The following is a 24,386-nucleotide window of genomic DNA, read 5'->3' as shown; positions in this document are numbered from 1 at the left end:
AGAGGAGTGAGCTGCATGCAGACAGAGACTTGCTGTGGCTTTGGTTCTGAATTTTGACCCTGCTTAATTCTGGAGCTATTCCTTTTCTTAGAAATGTTACTTCAAATCTGCTTCTGAAATAAATGAGGGGTGATCAAATGCTTGACCCCAAATAAGACAGAATTTACTGGAGGGCAGAGGATGAGTATTTCTAAAAAGCATTTTACACAGTTTGAGGGTTTGGTGGTGGTTGTTGTTTTTTGGTTTTTTGTTGTTTTTTTTTTTTTTTTTTCATTTGATTTTTAGTTTCAAGCCCTGGGAAAGGGTTTATTATTAGCTACTGTAAAGTTGTTTTGAGCTGGCTTTGTGACACACAGCTGTTACTGCAGGGAGCGTTGTTAATGAGTTTAAGGTTACCACGGAATTTGAAGCTCCATTGGTTCTGGAAGCTTGTTGAGCTGTGTGGTAGATTGTAATGTTTCATATACATCTCCAGAGGGGTTTCTGCCTCCCTGGAGCCATAACCTGGACTAGGTTGGAGTCTTTTCCATAGATCTCACAAACCAGTCCAACATGCCTGAGCCTAGGATTCAGTGAGGAATAGGAGTCTGTGAGGCTGTTTCCTGATTTTTCTGTGTGGAGGAAAACAAAAAGAATCCGAAGCTGAGAAAGTCTGATGCCATGTCACCCCTGAGGAAAGAACTGAGAAAACCAGAACTCACCCATGCAATGTGTACCAGGATAAGAGAGCTCCTTGTGACAGCCCTGAGGGCTTTCTGCTTCCTGTTGAGTCTCCTAAGCAAAATCTTTCCCCTTCCTTTTGGTAGAAGCTCCACAAGCATGGACATAGTGGCTCTTCCCTTGAGGGGGTGGCTGCCAGGAGGTGGGCAGAGTGTGCCATACAGACAAGTTCTCCATGGAAGAGCTGGAAGGGAAAGCTGATGCCTCAGTGGTTGCCTGCATGCTGCCTGGCTTCTCCCACATCCCACAGGAGCAGCTTCTCTTTGGAAAGTGTCTGCTGCTCATAATAAGGAGGAAACACTTAAACCATGGGAAACAGAAACTACCCAAAACCTATTTTCTACCTTTCTATGATTTTTTGGGGTACCTGGGCAGTAAGGTATGTCCATTCCTCTCCTTGAAGGTTGCTCCAGGGAGGGGAGCAAATGGAGGTAAGGAGGGATTTTGCATGGAGCTGTCAAGTCTGAACAATAGTGAACAATTAATTGTGCATGGGAAATGGGCCTTTTGGGAGGTTTATTCTTTTTGCAGTCCATGGTGTCTATGTTGCAGAAAGCTGATTGCTTTAAAACCTGACTTGGAGCAAAAATGGCCATGAAGGTGATTTGGTGTCTTGGTGTTTCTTCTCAAGTAACTCTCTCACCTAGAACTGTGAGGGTTGAGTGAACATGGAGAGACAGCAGAGTTTTATGCAGTGCCTCTCCATCTTGTGTTGCTAATCTCTGGACCAGAACTAGTTACTTCCCAAAAATGTAAAACCTGCCCCTTTCTTACGTAACTTCTGCCAAAAGAGTGCTCTCTGCAACCCTGTAAAGGAATATATTTATCCTGCTTTCCTTTAAGGCAAGATGATACAGAACATGTAGATTACAACAATCTCCGCAGGCAGTTTTGCCAGGCACCAGCTAATAATTGCAGTGGGAGATGAGTACATCATCCCCAGTTCACAACTAATACAGCCCCTGGAAGATGATGAGGGAAGGGAGGAGCTGGTGCTGAAAGTGGTCTGGCAAGATTTTCAGCCTAAAAGAAAGACTCTTAATTCCCATTTTGAAAACCTGGTGAAGGGGCTGGGGACAACACAGTAATGTGGTGCTTTTCCTGTTCATCCTCAGGAAAATAGAGGTTTTTACATGGTGCTTGCTCTCTGCTGCAGCTGTATGTGCTGGGGTGGTGTGGGCTGACCCTTGAGGAGGGAAAGTTGTTTTTCTGTATCTGTTGTTGGTGAGAGACCAGGGTTGCTGCGGGGGAGCATTGAATCATGGCATTCCCCAGCTGTCTCTGTGGTTTTCCAGCCAAAATTGTGCACTGGGGATGATCTGCATGGGGCCAGCCCTGCCCTTGGTGTGAGGGATGTGGCAGCTGCCTGCCATCACCACTGAGCATCCCCTGGCTGTTGGGATTTCACCAGGGAGGCTGGTGTAGGATCGGACCATGGCAGGCTTTTGGTCGGGTTGGCTGAGATTTCTCAAGGCCACTGAAGGAATTAAAATAATCTGCTATTTCCATTTAAAAGGAGTGCCAACTGGGCATGGACCCTCCTGGGGCATTGGGAAAATCTCTGCCCATCTGATGCCAGGTGATTTCTGCAATGAACAGATGCTTTCCCATGGCTGTGCTTTATCTTATGGGCCTTTTAAAAAACAGGGGAGAATGAAAAAAAAAAATCACCTCAAATAAACTGACCAGCCAGAAAATAGTATTTGAGTAGTTACTTTGTAAATAATCTGTTTGCCATGTACCAGGAATCTGGGCTGCAAGCCTTTAGGGTTGACTCACAAAGGGGGGAAGGTTGCTGCCAGAGATGATGGATGAGCAAAATGGTTTGCTGTGTCCTTCTCCTCCTCTCCCTTCTGCTAGCTGCCCCTCCACCCATTCAGTTTTAGGCTGAAGTTTCTTAAGCCTGTGGAGCTCTCCTGCTGCCAGAGGGGAGGGCTGGTGGTGTCCCACAAGTGGGTGACGTGTCAGTGTCTGCTGAGCAGTGGCAGGGTCTGGAGCCTGAAGAGGGGCCCAGGATGTCAAATGCTTCCATATGCCTGTAAAGCTGCAGGGGACAAGAGCTGCTGGGCTGTGTCAGGAAGGGTTTCCCCAGTTCGGTTCTTCTAGGAGTTTTTGGTTTATTTTGTTTGCATTAGCAAGGGAGGTCCCTTTCCCTTTCCTTCCCCCTTTGCCCTTCTTATTTTCCCTTTCCTTTTCCCTTTCCTTTCTTCTCATTTTCTATTCCCTTCTCTCTCCCAAATTTCAAATTCCTGCATTGCAGCAGGAAAAATTCATCCCTACCTTTACACTTGGCTTATTCCCCAAGCAATTGCACCCTCCAGGCTGGTTACAAGAGCCATTAGAGAGGTGGTCAAAGTCAAGTGAGGCTCAGAAACCTAGTGCAAGAATGAAAACCCCCCATAAGTACTTCCTTAAAAAGCAGCTTCTGAGAGAAAGATCTTCTAGAAAACCCCTGCCAACCCCCTGTTTTGAGTGGTTTCCCATATCTTCAGCACTGGGGTGATTGAGAACCTGGAGCAGGCTCTGTTTCCCTTGTATTCATCACAATATTGCCGAGTACCCCGCAAGCATATGGGTGTGAGCAGATGTTGTACAGCCCTTTGGGTCCTCCTGGGAGGTTGTAGCTGTTCATGATGGTGCAGAAACACCTTCTGGTGCCAGTCAACAATGCCAATTGACTCCTTACAGTAAGGTTTTTGCATGCACAACTAAACCTACCACACATTGCCTGCTTTGTCCCTTCCATGTTCTTTTAAAATTAGCTTGGGTGTAATAGCTCCCTGGTAATCACACCTCACAAATATTGCTGGATTGCTGACTCATGACCTTTGATTGGCAAATCTCCTCCTAGAATAATTAACAGAGGCTTGGCTGGTATTTCCTCAATAAATGCGTCTATAAAATGGATTTGGAGCAATTCTTGTCTGTGATGGAGATGAGAATTAAAAGGGACAGTGAGGTGGCCTGTGCTATGTGTGGTAGGAGGAGTGACCATGGGCTGGAGGCAGGACTGTTGTTTCCCACAGTCTTACTAATAACCCTGGTCCTGAGTTCCTGAGGCTCTTTCTTCTCACCATCATCATGCTGAGATCTCCCTGGAAGCACCTGGCAAAGCTGAGAAGCTTGGACTCTGGGTAGGCTGGAGAGGAGTAGGTATTTTCCTTCCAAAGAAAGGTCTGATGGTCCAGCATGTCATTTTTATTTTCCTTATCTTCTTCCTTTCAGCTGGAGGGACATAAATCCATGTCCCTCTTCAGAGGAAATGTGCTGGACATACACAGGCTGCAAAACTGACATATGCCTGGTGTTTGCTGTTGGAAGAGATCCTCAGTCTCTTGGTGCTTCCTTTGCTAACAAATGCTTAAGTACACCTTCAGCAGGCTTTAGCTGGGTGCTTTGTGTATCTTTTGATTAAACTGGGACTGTGCTTTTTACCAGGGCCTGCTGATGTCCCCAGTGGTCCTTTTCATCAGAGAATAAACAGTGTTTTATGTGAAGCCTGCATAACCTTTAACGTGGCTCATTCCTCCTGCTTCCTCCCCTGTGAAAAATGTCACTGTGAGTAGACCAGAGCCTGAACATCCCTTGGCTGATCCCCAAGGGGAATTTCCAAGGTAAATTTCTGTCTCCAGAGACTCAACATCTTCAACAAATCTCAGAAAAGACCTTGCTGAAGCTTAGCTTCCCAGATCTGCATTAATACTCCCATTTATCAGAGAGCAAGAATGAGCCATGCATCAGGTTTGGAGCCAAGTAGCATCAGCATTTTTAGTGGAGCATATCTTTGGAAGGGAAAAGCCTTACTATGAATAATTAAGGGCTGAGGAGGCATCAGGTGCTCAGAGGGCTCTGCTGGCCTTTCCTTTGAAGTGGATGTCTGGGTCTTCATGAGTGCTTTCCCGGGGCTGTCACCTACACGGGGGGGTGCTGGTTATTGGATGTGTGATGGTGATAACACATTTGTGAATCCCACCTCTTTGTGATGGCTTTAGGTAATCTGGAAGCAAATGTGTGTAGCAGAGCTGGAGGGAATTTCTGTCTAATCAGCCAGAAACATAGGCTTTCTTTGTCCTCCCCCTTCCTCAGAAGAGATGGATAGGTTTGGTGCAGGCTTATGCTAACAGGTGCAATTTCGTAGGAGTTCTGTAGTCTCGCTTCTATTAATCTCTGCTCATTGCAGAGGTGCATCTTTTAAAAATGAGTTGCCCCTGTATTGTCTGATGGGAGAGGAGGCTGTTGTGAGCAGGGGGTTGGCAGATCTGTGTCTGCTCCCACTGTCACACTGGAGGAGCTCAAACAAGCAGTTGAGGTGGCATTTTGAAACTGGTGCTGAAGCACAGAGGAGTTGATTGGCTTCTCATCAGCCATGAGACTTCTGAGTACTTCAGAAAGTGGGATCCTTTATGCTTGTGCCTTTTCTTTTTGGTTTGTTTGGGAAAAAGCCAGTAACAGTGATGTCATTATGATCTTCCTTTTTTGTGCTTGTAACACCATTGATGTGACTGTTGCAGAGCCTTTGAGCAATCTATTCCTCAATATTGCTATTTAATCCAAAGAAAAGAGAGAGGAGAGTTCTTTCCATGAGTGAATTGTTATATGATCATTAATTAGTCTTCATTATCATGTAGATTTTGTGCAGAGGCAATTTTGCTTCTTGAGTGTTCTTCTTTGTTGAGTCACCATGTGACATGGACCATAGATGTCCAAGCTAAAGATTTGCTGCTTCACATGGCAAGTCAGCACTGTTGGCCAACCCCTGCATTTAGAGATGGAAAGGGCTGTATGAGAAGTGTCTTCAGGTGCTCTCTTGTTTTGCAGATACTGTAGCAAATGCTTCTGGTCCTTTGCTAGTTGAAATAGCAAAGACTCCAGGGTCTACGCTGGGAATCACACTGACCACAGCCATGCATCGGAACAAGCAGGTCATTGTCATCGACAAGATCAAGCCAGCCAGCGTGGTGGACAGGTACAGATCTGAACAGGCTGCTCCTAGCTCTGCTTTTCCTTTCCCTACTGCTTTTTTGTCCCCTTTTAGTTATAAACCATTCTTTTCAGTCTTGCCTTGAAATCTTCATGTCCACATGTTCTTAGAACTGTTTGTGCTAAAAATATCTGATCCACCAGAAGTGGACACTCCTCACCAGGAATGCAGGTAACTCAGTGCATGTGAAAGCTGAGCTTTAAAAACCTCAGGTCTGACTGCCCTGAAGTTATGAAATGGCTAAGGCCTATTACAAAAACTTCTGGCTTTTCCTGACAGACAAGGCAGGAAGCCCTTTACGTAGGGATGCACAGACAGGCTGCTGTGCAGCATGGTCTGTGTTCAGTCCTGTTGCTGAGCTGAACTCCTGGCTCCCAGGACTTAACCACACTGCTGGATGAGCCCTTAGTCATCCAGACTGGCTATGAGGGGGCACTCTTGCAAACTTAAAAGATTTTTTGTGAAGCCACCAACAGCACTGGCTCAAACATGAATGTGTTGGTTTTGCATGGGCTGGTTTTTGGTAACAGGGGGCCACAGAGGTGGCTTCTGTGGGAAGCTGCTGGAAGCTTCCACCATGTCTGGCAGAGCCAATCTCTGATGGTTCTGAAGATGGACATGCTGCTGGTCAAAACTGGGCCAATTAGAGATGGTGGTAACGCCTCTGTGATGACATATTTAAGAAGAAAACAAAGTCACATGCAGTGTTAATTCCAGCTAGAGAGGAGGAGGTGAGAACATGTGAGGGAAACAACATGGAGACACCAAGGTCAGTGGAGAAGGAGGGAGAGGAGGTGCTCCAGGTGCTGGAGCCGAGGTTCCTCTGCAGGCCATGGTGAAGCAGCTGCACCCCTGCAGCCCATGGGGATCCAGGGGAGATACAGAGATCCATGTACGGCTCCTGGGGATCCATGGGGGATGCAGAGATCCATGGGGGATGCAGAGATCCATGTACGGCCCATGGGGATCCATGGGGGATGCAGAGATCTACCAGCAGCCCCTGGAGGATGTGCCCATAACCATGACAATAACCCTAGCTGGGTAATTCTTGAACCTGAGGTTCAAACTGGAATGAAAAAAAATTATATATGAAAAGAAATAAACAAGAATTTGAGCACTAATTTGCAGTTGAGTTTTGTGTGTGTTCTCCTTACTGAAAGGACGTGGATTTTGGCTGTGTGTGTAATTACCTCTCCTGCTGTTTCCTTTGCAGATGTGGTGCATTGCACGTTGGCGACCACATTCTCTCCATTGATGGCACAAGCACCGAGCACTGCTCCTTGTTAGAGGCAACTCAGCTTTTAGCTGCCACTTCTGAAAATGTTAAGCTGGAGATATTACCTGTTCACCAAAGCAGGCTGCCTTTGAAGCCTCCAGAAACAGGTGTGACTTCTGTGCCTACATTGCTGGTCACTCTCAGAACTCACTTTAGGTCCCTACAAGGGGTTCTTGCTTTTGAGTGCTGGCAACAGATTCCAAAGAGAGACATCTGTTGAGGGAAAAAAATGGATGTTTTGATGAAATGTATGTGATTAGATGATGTTCTTCAAGGATGTGAATAGGAAAAAGAGGCAACATCTGAACATCTGTGCTTGAATAGGGAAATTGGAGATGGGAATCCCGGGGTTTTGCAGTGCTGAGTGCTGTGCAAGCCACTTCCTTCGTGCGTCAGATAAGAGACTTTAATCAAGAGGGAGGAAAACAACCGTGCTGCTGGAACATATATTTCCAAGCTCAGTTTTTATTTGCCTTGTAAGGCTTTATAAAGGACGTATTCAGTAGCTGGACTGGTGAACTGATGGACTTCCAAAAGCTGGAATGTAAGTGTTCATCTTTCAGACCAGACTGCTCGAGAGGCAGCTGTGTCTGGGCAGCCAGGGGTAGAGTGAATCCATCTGTAGCTGCAGGTTTCCACCACCCATACAAAAGAATTACCAAGGAAGTAAATTCTGGCTCCAGTAAGATCAATCCTAAAATGCCTGTAAAATGTCATTAGGAATTCATCCTGGTGAGCATTCTTGTTGCCCACCTTTAGTTTCTCCCACCACATGAGAAGCTGTCTCAGGCTCTCCTATAAATTTCATTGTGACCATGGCCTCAGTATTAGTATATTTTTTGTAGCTCTTGCCCACAGTATTTTTACACTCTGTACTGGCAGGTTTGTAATTCAGGTGTTTTGGATGTGACTGTTCATTACCAGTCCCCTTTTCCACCATTTTCAATCATTTGTCTCTCAGGGACATACATTTTAATAATATTGATGCACAGTAGCCCTGGGCACAACTTCTCTTTCCACTCTCTTCTAGGGTGGTTTGGGGAAAGGAGGAAAATATCTTACGGTCTTCATTAAATTGATACAGTGAAACCTAAAACCTAAAAACATCTCCATGTCTAGAAATAAATTCCTTACATGTCCAGTCCAATTTGTGCAGAACTGAAGCAGTTTAACAAAGTGAATGGATGACTTGACCTTTGTGCCCAGGAAAAAAATGGAAAGCTATAATCCTTTTTCAATGGCTGTTAAAATTAAGAATTTTCCTCCTTCCATTAGTGCCCTGTTCAAAATCTTGAGAATATGTGCATTGAGCAGCTGCTCAGGAGAAGGAGGCTCTGTGGAAGGACAGCTCTGTGTGATCAGAGCCTGTTTACCCAAAACCCCATACACAGATCAGTTTGCAGTGGCAGAAATACAGAACACAAACTTGGGACAATAGTTGCAGCGCTTGACTATGAAAACTCAGGGATGTAACAATTGTTCCCACTTTTGATTAAACTCTTTAACACATGAGGGATCATAGGGAAGGATGTTGTGCCAGCTCCACAGGCTGCTCTTTCTGAGTTTAGCAAATAGGGATAGTGAAGAAGCATGGACCCTGCAAAAGCAAACTCTCGTGGTTGACAAGAGAGCGGAGTCCAGGGAAGGAAGCTGAGGAGAGGATATGATGCAGACCCATCCCTGTTCAACACATGCATTACTGAGTCCCTTCAGCCTATGCCTGCATGGTGTTTGTCATGATATTTTTTTTAAAGTGGGTTCTTGTGCAATCAGCATCTGGTTGGAGGAGGTGGAGAAGGATCTGAAGCTGGATCAGTGGCCAGGCAAAAATATGGCCTAATGCTGTAGCGTTGGATTTGTCAAACTGAGTTGGCTTTCTCTGTGGTGCTGGGGGCACTTGGAGAGTTTGTGGGAGGATTATGCCTTGCTCACAGGATCAATGAGGGCAGATGGTGTCCAGGAGCAGTGCTGGGATGGATGGGTTTCCTCAGGCAGGGATAATGTGTGAAAGATTGGGGAAAGCTGTTGCAGGGTTTTTTTTTACAGAGTTGTCCAAAATGCCTTCTTTCCCCCAGTTTGCTGACAGCTGAGTTTCAAAGACACATTTTTTTCTGTTGTCAGATGTAAGCTAAGAATTAATAGACAAATGGGAGAGTTTTAGTTGTTATAAGTGGATTAAATTATTTTGTATATATGCCCATAAGCTCTGTCCCTTATGCTCAAAGTGTTTAATTTTATTAAGAACTTTTCATTTTGTCTAGATATGGCTAATTTGATTGTTGTTTTTAAAAGCTGCCTGGCTCAAAATTTCATTTTGAAAATACGCAAAATAGAAACCCCAGAGCTGGAATACACTTATTTTTTAAAGCTTGATAGACTAAGTGCTAAACTCACTAAATGTTTAGCAAAGACTAAATATAATCATTATTATATCACTAATATTATCTGTAAAATCTGACCTAAATGATTTAATGCCTATGATGCACACATAGAAAATGGATGTCTGCTGCTCAAGGCACTAAGAGATCACCTTTAGAGGTGGATTTCTGCCACTTTGCGTCGAGTGTCATGAGGTTACATGTGGTTGTGTTTTTGCTGCTGATGCTTGAAATACTGTGGTTGGGTCCTGACCTGTTCAGAGACAGTATGAGGCTCTTTTCTACAATCTCCTGCCATATGGTTCTTACCTTTTCTTTCTCTCATTTCTTCTTCCTGCCTGTGGGTATTTCTGCTCCCCTGGATGCCATCAGTCAAGGTGCAGAAGAGTGACCACCATCACTGCTGGGACCCTTGTGTCAACTACTGTCACACCCACCACCCCGGACACTGCAAGACACCCACTTGGAACCAGACGTCTGGACAGGATTACTGCAAATGTAACCTCAGTGCATGGCATTGCCCTCATCCTGCCTGTGTTCATTCCTGTTGTGCCCCTCCATTGCCTTAATATTCAGGTTCATAGTGAGGCTTGTCACTTGTTTCCTCCTCAGTCAACTGGTTTTGTTTCCACAGCCCAGTGCTGAGGTACAAAGTCAGTATCTGCAGCCCAGCACACACAGATCTGGTAACTGGGACAAGAGCAGTGTGCTGGGCAGACCTGTGCACCCATCCTCTGACCCCCCTTTCCTGTGCCTGGTTTCATACAGCAAAAATGAGTTGCTGTGGGACAGGGAAGGGTGTTCTCTGGTGTTGTGTAGGAATGTGATACAGCAACACATCCAGCTCAGCCCTGGTGTCATACAGCTTGTTAACAGCAGGATTATGGCTACTTCGAAATCTGTAGATGCACTTCTGTGAGCTTTGTGCTGCCCCAGGTTTCTTGTCTTGTGGCAGTAAGATAGGGAAGAGGGCACATTGCACTGTGTCCAAGCTGTGGAAAGCAAACATTCCTTGGGCCTTGGACCCTGGAGCTGGAAAGGAGGAGCTGCTCCAAACCCACGAGTTGTTTGGTGACACTGTTAGCGAGTGACCCCTGTGCTGCAGCCCCCTGTGCACGTCCCTAACTCGCTCTGTGTTTCCCCAGCTCTGGTGGCTGCCAACTTCTCATCTCCCACCATGAACGCACAGGGATTCCCGTGCCAGAACTCGAACACGCTACCTCGCAGCTCCCACCCCATGAGCCCCCGCACCACCATGCTGAGGAGGAGGCAGAAGAAGAAGGAGCACAAGAGCTCACGTAAGAGCAGTCTTGGGCCAGGCTGGGTTGAAGGGGGCATGCACGCTTGCCTTGCTGTCCTTGGTGTCAGCTGTTAGCCAGGGTAGAATCACTTGTCTCAGCACTGTCAGTGCCTCTCTCCTCCTTGGTGGCTGTCCCCACCACCGCCAGACCAAGGTCTATGAGCCAGGCTGTTATGTTGACCATGGCTGCCCTGACCTCCTGCCTCTCTCATCCTCTCAGTGTCACTGGCCTCCAGCACGGTGGGTCCTGGCGGGCAGATAGTCCACACAGAGACGACAGAGGTGGTCCTCAGGGGAGACCCTTTGAATGGCTTCGGACTTCAGCTCCAGGGAGGCATCTTTGCTACGGAAACTCTGTCTTCCCCACCTCTCGTCCGTTTTATTGAGCCTGACAGCCCGGCAGAGAGGTTAGAGACCTTGCCCTTGGATGCTGATGGTGCTGCTGCTGAACATTTCATGGTTTGGTTTGTTTTCTCTCCTCAGAGGCTCATTTAGATATTTACTATCATCCTTGTAATATCTCCCATTCTTCACTGGGCATGGTTTACTGTCACTGCCATTTCTGCACTCGTCGGCTGACCGCGGCCTCCCTCGCACCCCAGGTGAACGTCTTGGCACCAGGCTGCGGCTGGTCTGGGAGGAGGAGGAAGGGAGTGTGTGTCTGTGTGAGAGTGCCATTCCCATTCCTTTATTTTTATTTTTTTTTAATTCTTCTTTGAAAGATAAATCATTTATATAGGTGCAAAAAGGGGAAAGGTCTAAATAAGTGGCCCCTGCAAAATGTTTTCTGACTGATTTCATTGTAGCAGAGCCCAGCTAAATAAAGAGGCCATAAAGACAAGGCTTTGAACCACAGAGCTAGGGCTCTAGTTGAGGAGCAGGTAGGTGCCGCAGTTAATCCCTCCTGCTTTTGGCTGTGTAATGCTGGGACAAGTGCAGAAGGCAGGAACAGCATTAACTGCTCTCTATCATCCTTAAGGACACTGGGACCAGTGACTCCTCCAGTGGTGGAGTCTCAGCTCTGGAGTTCAGCTGCTCCCAATACCCTTGCTGGCTGGATTTAGAGTCTGCTTGAGTGCCTGTGCACTACAATGTGTCTTCCAACAAGGCTTTTGTTACTAAACCGGTCAGGTCCTAACATGGCTTGATCTCTTGAGGGGTTTAAAGGAGAGCTGATTTTGTTAGTCTGGAACTTAATGTCCCTGTGCTCATTTCTCTTCCCAGTGATTGCTTCTCTTCACAGTGATTACCACTGTGGTCTGTCCTGCCTAAGGGTACCAAAGCTGCAGCAACGTGGCAGTACTCAGTGCCTGCTGCAGACCCTTTCTTGGAAGTCTCTGATGGCCCTATCAGCATGTGCTGAAGGTTTGGTGTCTCCAAGCCAGCCCAGAAAAAGAACACATAGGGGAGTTGTAGATTTGTATGGCAGGGAAGGTGTTTGCAAAATGAAATGCAAGTCCTTGCTGTGCAGACCAGTGTCTGTGTTGTAGCCTCTCCAGTCAGCTGAGGCAGGGTGGAACAGGAGTAGCTGGTGCTTGTGTCTGTGGGAGGACAAGGGGCTGGCAGAGGAAAAAGAGCTGTCTTGATGCAGGATAGGAGAGATTTCAAAAGCCTGTTATGCCTTTGTTTGTTTGATTGTTTCCAAACAGGGTTTAAAAATTAAGGTGATGCCATTATGGGGTTTTTATCCTCTATTGTGAGTGAACTTGGCTCGTGTTGCAAGGCACCAAACTCCTTTTATAAATCAGGCAGCAGCAAAGCCTGCTGTCCCAGGGGACGAGGGAGATGTGCTGAAATCTGCCTGGCTTTGCTTTATCCTCTTGCCAAGCCTGGAGGAAAAGCAGTGACTGGTGGTGCAGCCTTGCCTGGCTCTGATGTGTCACACACGCTGCTCACCCTTGCGCTGCCCATCCGGCAGCGTTCACACTGCTGCTTTCTGGAGACCGGGAGCAATCCTCTCTGCATTTGCAGCCTGGATTTGATTTGGGGATTAAATCTCTGTGTATTTCGTCCTTTCCTAAACCATACTGCTCTTCCTAGCTGGCAGGAAAATGCTGTGTTTCCTCCCTGTCTTGAAGCAGTAAGTGCACTGGGTTTGCAGTGAAGTGAAAAAGGCAGTTTTATGTTTTCATTTCACTTTTTGTTTCTTGCTGTTTCACAGAGCTCTTTGCTTCATCATTTGAGATACCTTACTCCCTGTTCTCCAGAGGTTCTGCTGTAGCTGCAGCCCAAGACATTAAAGCCCTTTTCATCCCCTTTACCCATCTGGGCTCCCAGCTGAGGCTGGGCTGTGCTCTTTCTTGTGCTGCAGTTTTTGCTTTTTCCCAAAAAGGTGAGCTCTGGGGATACAGGGGTCAGGTTTAGCAGCCTGGATCTGACCTGGATGTTCACACACTCTGCAAAACCTGTGGATCTGAATGTGCTGTTGTACAAGTGCATGATCCACACTGGCTTTGTCCATCTGGATTGTTGTGGAGGAGCTGCCTCTGGAGTGCCCAGCAAGTGTGAGTACTACCAAGGAGGAGCACAGAATCACCCTCTTCAGGGATGTTGGACTGCTCATATTTATTGTCTGCTTTCTGCTAGCTTGTGGCAAGCGGTTTGATGAAAAATTCTTACCTGTCTGACTTGTGATTTGTTTTACTGCAAACAGCCTCTAATAGACCTCCCTCCCCACCTGTTGTTTTGTTTCCAGGGTGCATGATGAAGCTTTTGGGTTCTGAATGAGACAGTGATTCAGCCCCTGTTATCAGCAGGGAGGGTGGAAGGGGAAGAAGCCTGACATCCCTTCTTGGCTGCCTCGAAGCACACAGCTTTTGTGTCCTTCCTCCCCCAGCTGTCATTGGCAGCAGAGGGAGACTATCTGACTTCTCCATCCTGGTATCCAAAATCAATGCTTCCTGCTGAGCTACGTGTTTTCTAGCTCTGCTCAGACACAGTTGTTTGATGATTGCGTTTCTGCCTTTTGGGTATGAATAGTTTGCAAAAGCAAAGTTTAGTGGCTGGCTGAAGCTGTCAGCAGAGCTTTTATCCATTAGGGGCTGAGACCCACCCACCAGTGTGCAGGCACAGATGTGCACACACGCAGAGATGTGCATGTCTGACCTGTGCAGGCCAGCTCAGGGGCATGTAAGGGCACAGTGGGTGAGTTTGTGCATCCAGCAGTGGGGCCACGGTCACAGCTGCTCCCCACACAGCTGGAGTGACCATGCAGACATGGATGATGCTGAGTGAGCTCTTCAGTGTACATCCTGCCCAAGGCTTGAATATGTGCTGCTCTTTACCAGGCAAGACACCTCCACTGCTCTGTTGCTGTCTTTAAGCCCAAGGAATGAGTCATGGCAAAATGCAAATCTGTTCTGCCCCAGGGAGATATTCCTATCATGGACTCTGACACATCCATAGGACTGTCTTTCACTCCAGGAGATGCCTGTACTCCTGTTCCTTCTGATTTTAACACACTTTTGCTCCCATAGTCTGAAAGCACTTTTTAGGTTCTGATGTTCGACTGAGCATCTCTGAGACAAATGCCTTCTCTTTGGAAAAACTGTCTGAAAATTCTTGTGGGATCCCATGGCAGAGCTAAGGAGAGCTGTGCAGGACCCTTGGCTCCCCAGGCTCTGCTCCCAATGCAAGGGCACGTAACAGCTGGAAATAGATGTCTTTGGAATCATTCTGAAGGGTTAGCAAGACATGTCAGGCCTCCTTGCACTTGATAGAGGAAGCCACATGGTTGTGGCATCACACCACAAACTTTTCCAAACCTCCAAGACCAGGGCTTAAACATTTATGATTGACTGAGGCTAATAATAAAAGAAATAAAATACTTATGACCTAACAGAGCTGTTTGCTGTAAAAGACTCAGGCAAATGCACCTTGAGTGAAGAAACACAAGAAATGGCTGTTTTGGGAGAAGGCAGCTCTGGTGGGAAAGGTGGTAAAAGTTTGCTTTGATGCAGTGTAAAAGTATCCTCTGAGCTCCTAGCCCTTGTAGCTGAAAGAGTGGTGCCAAAGTGGATTGTGTCCCTGTGTGACCTCGAGATGACAGTGATGTCTGAGTGATGCAGCTGTCAGTCTCTCCTTTGCAAAAGGTGCACTGTGGCCACAGCAAGAGACCTCTTGGTGACAGAGGAGTCATCTCTGTTGTACTCCGTGCCATCTTTGTATTTATAAGCTGATATTTCTAAGTGTGTCTATGTGGCTTCATAGCCACAAGTCCACTAAAGGACTGTCATTAAACTTGATGTAATTTATTCACAAGGGTAGGTTCGTTTATACATCATGGAGTTGTCTGTCCTAATCCAAGTGTCCTTGAACAAACAGCTCTGAATTTGCATCTCATAAAGTGGCCAGTGATGGCATGATGGTTTCCATGGATGGCATGAACACAGGCCAAAGAGTGAATATACCTTCCTACCAGTAAAATAAGCACCCTGGGCTCCCTCCAAACTTGTTCATATCTCAGCTTTTGATGGGCCATTGGCACGAGCTGGTGTGCTTGCTCATTTTTCTTGAATTCAGATGTGTGTACTTTTTCTTGATAACTTGGCCTTTCATATACATCCTGTTGTTTGGACATGAATAATACAGCCAAGTGTCTGTTGCCTTTGTGTGCCTGGAAGCCGTGGTGCTGTGTTTTCTTACAACTGAACTGGGTGTGAGTGATGAAGGGTGACTGGAAGGTTCAGTAAAAAGCAAACTGTCTTCTGTGAGGTATTTGTGAAAGAAAGGGGAAGACAAAGATGTGTTTAATCATTAAACAGGAAGGGAATAAAGATTCTCTGGAAAAGGCTTAAAATGGGATAACTAATGGCTTCTGGAGAATCTTTGTGGTAAATTTTTTTCTCCACATTTTGAGGGGAACCTTATACTTGATGCCATCACCCTAAAAATCTTTTGGAGACCACTCTCTAGGTTACATTAGTGATGGGTGAAGAGTGGTTTCCCAAGCTCTGATCTAGTGGACAGCCAGGTGATAAGTGGAAAGTCTAAAAAGATATAGTTAAAGTGAACAACTGATAGAGGAGAAGGAAGATGAGCAATTTCCCATGGATGTAGGGAACACTGCAGTCTTGTTTTTGTAAAGCCATGGGCCAGCCCAGGTGGGAGCTGACTGAGATAATGTGGGAGATAACTTGGAGGATCATGCTGGTGTTGCAGTATATGTAAAAAAGAAAGGAGTGTGGGTGGATACTGAATGTAGGAATGTGTGAAAAACACCTTGCTTATAAATGCAGGGGGTCCCAAGAGACAAACTGTGCTGTAGCAGTACATCTCCAACATAGCCTTGCCATCATGTTCTCTTTCCAAAGTAAAAATCTTGCTGATCTCTGTTCCTGGAGAAAGTGTCTAAACCAAGAGCCCCAAAGGGTCAGCTGTGGTTATATTGTCTGGCCATCACACTGGAATAATATTGGCCTTTCAAGGCAGTTAAACAGTATTGCTGTACATTTGGCTTCCAGAAATGCAATTAGAAGGGATAAATGATTATCTAATTTGCTGAGACATTTTGGTGAGTTTATTGGATTGTAGCTTCAGTATTTGCCATGAACTGAGCAGAGGAATCTGTGCAGTTTTTAGTGCCATTAGTTTGTGTTCCACAGGGTGCAGGTGCATGGGCAGAACTGTTTGTGGTTATATAGGGAAGGAAGTCACATTCCCTTGTGTTTATCATTCTCATCTCAGCCATGGTGTTGACTTCTAGGAAGACGAGGGTTGCTTTTTTCCCGCCTTGGTTGTTGCAAAAAATATGACCAGAAATGGTTATTTAGGAGCAAAGAATGTTTGAACTTTACAAACCCACAAAGGTTTGCATCCTTGTGCCCTTCCAGAGACACTGGGATGGGCACAGCAAAACGAGTTATTTTCAATCTGGGGCCACTTCTGTAGGATATATCAGTACTTTGTGTGTCTTGTAAGAGATTTTCCTGGCGAAAGTAACTCATGGCTGGTTGTGGGGTTGTTTTTTTTCCTCCTTTCCTCTTTTTCCTTGTCTCCTTATTCCCATTCCCTCTTTTCCCGCTGTGAACTGCAGGTGTGGACTGCTGCAAGTAGGAGACAGGGTCCTTTCCATCAACGGCATCGCGACGGAGGACGGGACCATGGAGGAGGCCAACCAGCTCCTGCGGGACGCGGCGCTCACCAACAAAGTGGTGCTCGAGATCGAATTTGATGTCGCAGGTACATTCCCAAAGGAGCTGCTGCTCCTCTCTGCCTGTAGGAGTCTGCCAGTGCTTTTGCTAACCTTATTTGAACCAATAAAGCAGTGCTTTATGGGCTTGTTTTCTTGGTTCCAGTAGCACTAAAGGGAGAGTATTCACAAGGATCAGAGGGAAGAGTGAGAAACCCTGTGAGGACCATTTCTCCATTTCTTGTTGTTCTCTAACAGGCACTGAAGTGAAGGTTCTTCTGATCCTTTAATAAATGTTCTCTGCTCATTGCTTGGCTGAGATAAGCCTAAGGAATAGATGAAGAGGACGCACTTTAAATATTTGCCCATTAATAGGAACAATATTTATATTCATTTATGGCCTTGAAGCCAGGAGGGAGCCAAAGCTATAGGCTAGGAGTAAAGTGCAGCTTTGTATTAAAAAAGAACTTTTTTTCCCTTTTACATTGACAGAGCTGCTTCAACCTTGAAATACAGTGTGATGTGAGCACTTAACTTGATGTTCAGAGTATGTATTTTTAATGAGAATCCAAATTTCAACCTGAAGTCCACAGGGCCTCAGATAACCTTATTTGAACCAATAAAGCAGTGCTTTATGGGCTTGTTTTCTTGGTTCCAAAGAAACCATCCATGCAACTGAAAACTCACTTTTTTTCTCCTTTTTTTTCCTTTTTTGTTTGTTTTTGGCTTTGTAGAGTCTGTCATACCCAGCAGCGGTACTTTCCACGTTAAATTGCCCAAGAAAAGAGGTGTAGAGCTTGGAATTACAATCAGCTGTAAGTATTGCTCAGACTTGCAGTTGCAAGGGCCTCTGCTTTCCACACATGCATTTTAGAGGACTCGACTGAGGGAGAGATCATATAGGGTTTCTGTAGCACTCCAGTGCTCGTGATTATCCCAGAATGAATCAGATGTGTGGTTCCTGCCTCCATGAGCTGGCAGCTGCAGAGAAAAGCAGCTGCATGAAGGTCTGGGACAAAGTCTCAATTGATCACTTAATCTGTGGTACACAATAGTATTATATTATATTATTAGTAATATTATTTTTATTTCCTTGCTCACACTTGTATTATGTTCTTTTTAAAAAGAATTGCCTGGATCTGGGGGGACCCTTGCAAAAAGAGGTGGAGGCAGGAGAGTAAGCAAGAGGTGAACCCCACAGCTTGAGGGCTAGAGGGGGAGCATGAAGAGGGTGGTGGGTCTAAGAGACAGACTTTAAATTCCAGGGTTTGCCAGGAATTATTTCATTGACAAACTCAAGCCATGCAGAAGGAAAGGCATGTGCCAGGACCTGGTGTGCACTGAGAGAGCATAAACCTTTCTCCTTATTTTCTCTCTTCTCTGCTCACTCTTGATTAATTATCTCTGTTTCTCTTCTGAGCATAGTTTTTCATTTAAAGATCTTTTGGCCTCTTTGGAGAAGGTGCTGTAGGGGGATGATACAGGCAGATCCATCCCAAATTTCTGGGATCTAACCTGGGGTCTTGTTATGCCTTGTGTCAGTGAATTTTTCCTGTATGGCAAGCACATGCAGGTCTCAGATCACTCATCCCTCTTTCACTTCTGGGTAAAGTCAGTTGAATCATCTCAGGTTTGCCATGCCCTGAGATTGCCACCACCAATGAAATGAAACAGAGCAGCTTGTGAGACTGCAATAATGGGATGTCTTGTTTAAGCCTTCAGGAGACAGACCCAGCTGTGTCTGGGGAATGGAGTCGCAAGGGACACTTGAAAACTAGGTTTCATTAAAAGAGATAAGCTATGGTAATTACCTCTTGACATTTACAGCATTAGTGAGTGTTAATTGGAGGTGTTCTGGTCCAAGTGGGGTGATTCTCAGGAGTGACTGGAACATTGACAGGATGATGTCTTTGCACCTTGTGATATTTCTTCTCCCTCTTCTCAGCTTCCCCTATTTGTGCCACGAGGACAATCCTGAGACATAACAGCACAATATTTAACATTTGGCTTGGTGGCAGTTACTGTCTGAAGACATGAAAGTGCTTTCTGAAAGCAGCAGGCTGTCTATAATGGCATTTCACTGGCGGGGAGCAGTGCACGGTGCAGACTGTGCTGGGTTCCGACCTGCTGTCCTGCCACTGCCTTGGCATTCCGGCCTCAGGGAGCAACCTGGGATAATGGATCTGGTAGCAAAAACTGGCTCCAGCAAGGCTCTATTAAGTTTCAAAGTTTAGTTTGTGTCTGGGACTGTGAGCTGCTGGCAAGGACATATTTTTATTTGTGAAGTCTTATTTGAACGGGATCTGCTTCAGATGTGCATTTACACTTCAAACATATTTTTATGTTGGAAAGGTTTTCATTTCAAATTTGTTAAAAACAGTGATTTCACACACTTTTTTTAAATCACTGCTAATAGAAAGAAACTGACCCCTAGGTTTAAAGTAGATGCCCATTATCCAACTACAAAGCAGCTTTTTAACACTATAATTGATTTGATCTTTTTGATTGCTGAACATGTTTGTACAATATTGTTTAAGAAATACACATGCATAAACCTAAAATATATTGCAGTTGTTTCCTGACTTAAAGACAAAATTATATTTACAAAGGGAGAAAAGGACAGGCATCCAGAAAATGTAGTGGCAAGGATGAAATTCAAGCTTAATCCTAATTTTATTTTCATATATTAGTCTATATACACTATGTAGATCCACATGATCCTTAGCAAATTAGTTTATCATTTTTTTTACTTTGCCTCTGACCAGGCAGATAAATATACCAGTTCCAAATATTGAAACCAAAGCAAGCAGCCTTATGTTAAGTACTTCCTGCAGAGACATGATGTGCATGCAGGAGTATGATGCAAGCAGCAACAGAAAAGAGGTAAAAATAACCCTTCTCTGTTTTGCTCAGTTCCTTTCCTCTCAGTTCTGCTGACTTGAGTGTAGGTCTAGAAACAGCTTTTACAGCTTTCCTTCTGATATGGAAAATTATATAACTACTGTTTTAAAGGAGAAGACTTGGTTTACTGGCCTCTTGCATTGGATTCCTGTTCCCTACTCTGTAAAACTGGAGCAAGTTGGTATTTTTTTCAAGGTGAAGGGGTCAGTAGAAGACCTACTGCACTGTCGTGGCCACAGGATTTTGTTTATTCATGTACTTTATAGTCTAGCTACATTACAGATGTAAGATTAGTTGCTTACATTGAGTTTTACCTCTTGGCTTCAGCTGGCTTCTCTGTAGTTAATTCCTCTGCCTAGGAAGGTTTGCCTCTGCCTTCTTAAATGGGCAGAAAGTGTTACGACCTCATCAGAGGAGCACTTCAGAAATAAATGTGATCAAGTTCTTGCTGTGCTGTGGCTCTCAGAGATAATTGGGAGATGGACTAAGTAAAGGGTGGGGGGAGAGCAGGATTCTTGATGGATGTGTTGAAAGAATTCATGTAATGGAGCTGGCTGCAGGAGAAACCATAAATCTGCTGGAAATGCTCATAAAAGGGCTGAAAACCCAGGAGATTTGTGTATGAGCAGGGCAGATGCTGCTGGTTCTGGGATGAGCATACAGAGAGGGGCTGTACTTATTCCTGGTGAGGGACAGATGTTTGCTGAGGGCATTTAATCTTCTCAGAGATCTCAGGGTTTCCAGAAGGAGAAGGCTTGGGCTGGATGAGTCTCCAGTTGCAGTCTGAGAGCACGGATGGGTTTCTTCCCCCTCCCCAACACAGTGTGGCAAAGGGACATAGCAAATCAAGATGCATGGTGGAAATACATGCCTATACTATTTCCCTTTCCATTCCCCAAAGGATGACTACAAAATCCAAGGGGTGAGCCTTTCACTGACAGTGCTTTGTACTCCTGAGGGATCTCTGTGCCTTCAAGCCTCATTTCAGTCTCCTCCATATGCTAAATGAAGAACACTGAAGCTGCCATGTGTGTGCTGCTCCATGCACTTTGTCCAGGGGTGAAGGAACATGAAGCCAGCTAAACTCTCATTTTCTCCATACTCCAGTACCTCAGCCTCTGTCTCAGAGAGAAGGGCATTTACTTGTAGAACAGCTGTTCTGGCTGAAGAGCAGAGCATGCTCCTTTCTGCTCCAAGAGCTCTGAAGCTTACCTGTTTGCAGCAAGCTCTGAGGCTCTGAATGGTGAGCATGCAAATACAGGGACACTGAGAGTTTTGACACAGGGATGTGAAGATTTGACCCTTGTTAGCCTGAACTACCCATCTCCATTAGCAGAACAAATGCCTCAAATGCTCTGATCTTGCTGGCTGCATCCAGTTCTAATGATGCAGTTATGCCTTTGAAGGTTTTCTGTAAATCTCTTACAAATTAAAATCTCCAGCAGCGAGAAGTGAATAGTCACGCATTCTCATACATTCAATACCTCACCTCTTAAAATAAGATATGGATTTGTTATTACCCTCTGGAAAATGATAGTTGGTTACACAAAAGATTGCCTTTTGTATTGAGAGTTTGTGATTTTTTTTCTGTCTCAAATATCCTCTCCAAGGGCTGTTTGTGACATTCACTGTAGGGTAGAGGTGTGCTGGTATTGCTGTTCAAAGAGATACTGAATTTGCCATTAATTTTAGATATGCATTAATGCTTTATATAGCTTGTTTATCAAATTACCTTTATATATCTTAACAAATCAATTCCTGTGCCCTTGGTGTGAAGTACTGCAGATAAGGAGTAGGCAGTATATCTGCTTTCAGGTGATAAAACCGGAATTTGGATAGATGGATAACTTCGATTAAGTCGCTTAAGCAGTGTAATCACTGTCCTAGTGAGAAGATGGATCTCTGAGCCAAGCAAACCTAGTTTTGCTGGCTCTGTGTTAGCCTGTGCCCTGCCACCAGCCCAGCTGAGCGTGTCTGCAGGCAGGGCAAGCTCAGCAGCCACCTGTCCTACCCCCTCACTCACACTATATCTGATTCACTCCAGTGCTTTTATCCTGGTGGGATATCCTGATCTGGTTTTGCTACCTGGAGATTGTGAAAGAAAAAGGATCTGTGATGAGGCAGATATCCTGCTGGAGGCACTGATAATTTATGCACCTGCTGCTAAACTTAATGAATGATAGAGGAAAAAGTTGGGTACTGAGGATTTGATTTTCACTGCTGCTCTTTGTAATCAATTCTGATTCACTTTTTTCCCTCTTCTCATTCCTTAGCTATCCTGAGATTATTTGGTTTCTGATTTTGCTATTTCCAATTTAAAAATGCTTCTTATTTAAATGCATTCTTATGACATTATTACAATTTCTTTAATTACACATTGGCGGTGTTGCTTTGGCTTGGTCAACAATGAAGGGCATTTTTAATGCATTGATGCCTGTGAAATATGTGCTGGTGCTCCTTGGAGGGGAATAATTCACCAGTACAAGTCATTATGCATTCTATTAAAAACACAGACTGGACATGTGTTCCTGGCCTCATCATCCATCACAGCGTAAACACTGAGTGAGCCACAATCCCAGCAGAGAGACTGAAAGCAATTTATAAAAAGTAAATAACAGTATTGATCAATTCACCTTTTTATCACTGCCCTGTCACTGCCAAGCAGTATTTTCATTTTGAGTTTCTTTCCCACCACATGCTTCTACCTTTACCAGCTGTTGATTTATAGAGCCTTCTCTGGGCCACTGGAGCAGATTCAAACTATCTTTTGTGCTGGTAAATCCACCAAAAATAAAAATGTGTCTGAAAAAGAGTCTGTTTCTACCTGAAGTGGCTTGCCTTGGCAGATGGAGGCCACAGCCAGGATGCCTGCTGAGAGTGAGCATGGGTTTCTGCACGCCAGCTCCTGCCTCTATCTCTTCCCTTGACTTCCTTTGCTGCCACCTCCAATTCACACACAGGAAAACAAAATCCAGAGGCAAGGCTGAATGTCCAAGCTGTGTCTTCCTGCAGCAGAGTTCCCAAGACAATGTCCTTTGAAGAGAAATAACCACATTAACAGCTGAAATGAATGGATAAGGAGGCTTTACTCATCTGTGCAAATGTCTTAATGCCAAAGACCACAGCTCTAATAACGACGTAGTTTAGGCTGGTGCTGTTTTAATTGCAGGCAAATTGGAAATTGTCCATTCAAAATCTCACCAGGGATTCATGTATCTAATGGCTCTGACCTCCGTGGAGCCACTCCTTCAGTGAAACTGGAGCTCTCTCACTGTCAGACAGACAGCTATTGCACAGAGAAGCATTGTCACCCTGTGTGAATGGCACAGGATGATTAAAAATGTGGCTCTCAGGATGCTCAGGGCAACCTGATCCCAGCAGACAGGCAGGAAGCCCATCTGGACACTCTGCTGGGGTGCCAGGAAGATCTTTGGGATGCCAAAGGTTAATTATTGAAGTCAGTAACTACATGTTTTTAGAATGAACAGCAAGCCTCTGTTTTGTGAGATTTCATTATCTTAACCTTGTATCTTATGCCTCTTGAGAGAACATGGTTATTCATTACATCTCCCTAACTTACCCTTCAGATTTGATGGTTTTATAAAGCCTTTTCAATTTACATTAAGTAATTATGTAATGTGATGATTCTCCCATCTCTGGCAGTGTTCAAGGACAGGTTGGGTGGGGCTTTAAACAACGTGGTCTAGTGGAAGGTGTTCCTGTTCCATGGGTGGAACTAGATGATTGTTAAGGTCCCCTCCAATCCAAGTGATTCTATGATGATTCTGTGATGAATATTTAGGACATTCTATGTTTACAAGGGCTGCCATTTATTCAAGTTTGAGTTCTCTGTTGGTAGGGACAATTGCATGCAGTTGTATATGGCTCTTCCATTTAGCTCAGATCTCAAAAAAATCTGTTCTGAGTGCAAAACTTTTTTAAAAAAAGCCCTGCAAACAAAACCCAGCATGGTTTTTCCTCAAAACTTGCTTTCTTCTCTAATGGGTAAAGCACTTAGTTTGTTACCCTTGCTCCTGTCATGGGAAGCTTGTGCTGTGCTCAGTGATGACTTCAACTGTGCAGCTTCAGAAGGACAAGGTCTCGTTCTCTGCTCAGAGACTGACTATGTGCAGGATCCCCCCATGTGTCACACGACTTGCAAGGCAGATGCTGAGATAAACATAAATCCTGCACAGCTCGAGGCATGGTGTTGTCTATGCTTGCTAGATTGTCTTTTTTTTTGTGTTTTCTCTCCCTGTTTGCTCCTTTGGTGTTCATGGTCTCCGGACACGTTGTTCAGCTTCTTCAGCTGTGGCTTGGTCAGGTTAGAGATGGCCATCCCAGCCCACCACCAGGACAGGTTAGGATCCTCCCTAACCCCTTTCTGTCACTTCTTCTGCTTTGAAACTAGTAAACAAACCTTGCTGTGAAAAGTATTTTTGCTAACCTGGATTGTTCTGACAGAACCAGGCTAGGGAGTGATTAAACATGCAGCAATGCCACCTGACCCAGGGCTTAGGGTGTGCTCACAGGGTCTCCCCTCTCTGCTGCTCAGACCCCACTCTGTACAGCTCTGTCAGCAGCACATATATGTCCTATACTGAAAAGGAGAGCAACAGTAATAATGATCAGAGTGGTATGTCTCAATCCCTGTGCTGTTTGTTAGTCCATGCTGTATGTCCTTCTCAGTCAGCATGGGG

General features: G+C 45.2%; 1 protein-coding gene across 3 annotated transcripts in view; it reads left to right on the top strand.

The window, feature by feature from the left end:
• The window catches only part of GRIP2 (glutamate receptor interacting protein 2), a 250,895-nt gene that overhangs the window by 200,820 nt on the left and 25,689 nt on the right, over positions 1-24,386 (top strand). For all 3 annotated transcript variants that reach the window (XM_088061807.1, XM_088061808.1, XM_088061809.1), the window contains exons 8-14: positions 5,539-5,686; positions 6,915-7,084; positions 9,728-9,853; positions 10,501-10,653; positions 10,876-11,062; positions 16,690-16,835; positions 17,520-17,600. In XM_088061807.1, the coding sequence (XP_087917933.1) occupies positions 5,539-5,686; positions 6,915-7,084; positions 9,728-9,853; positions 10,501-10,653; positions 10,876-11,062; positions 16,690-16,835; positions 17,520-17,600 (1,011 nt within the window). The remainder of the gene's footprint in view (positions 1-5,538; positions 5,687-6,914; positions 7,085-9,727; positions 9,854-10,500; positions 10,654-10,875; positions 11,063-16,689; positions 16,836-17,519; positions 17,601-24,386) is intronic.

The sequence above is a fragment of the Pseudopodoces humilis genome, chromosome 13 (assembly GCF_049639895.1).
Source record: "Pseudopodoces humilis isolate 2021_Gansu_Grassland_sample_001 chromosome 13, ASM4963989v1, whole genome shotgun sequence".
NCBI lineage: Eukaryota > Metazoa > Chordata > Aves > Passeriformes > Paridae > Pseudopodoces > Pseudopodoces humilis.
The sequence above is the reverse complement of the archived record's forward strand: the minus strand, read 5'-3'. Positions and strand labels throughout refer to the sequence as shown.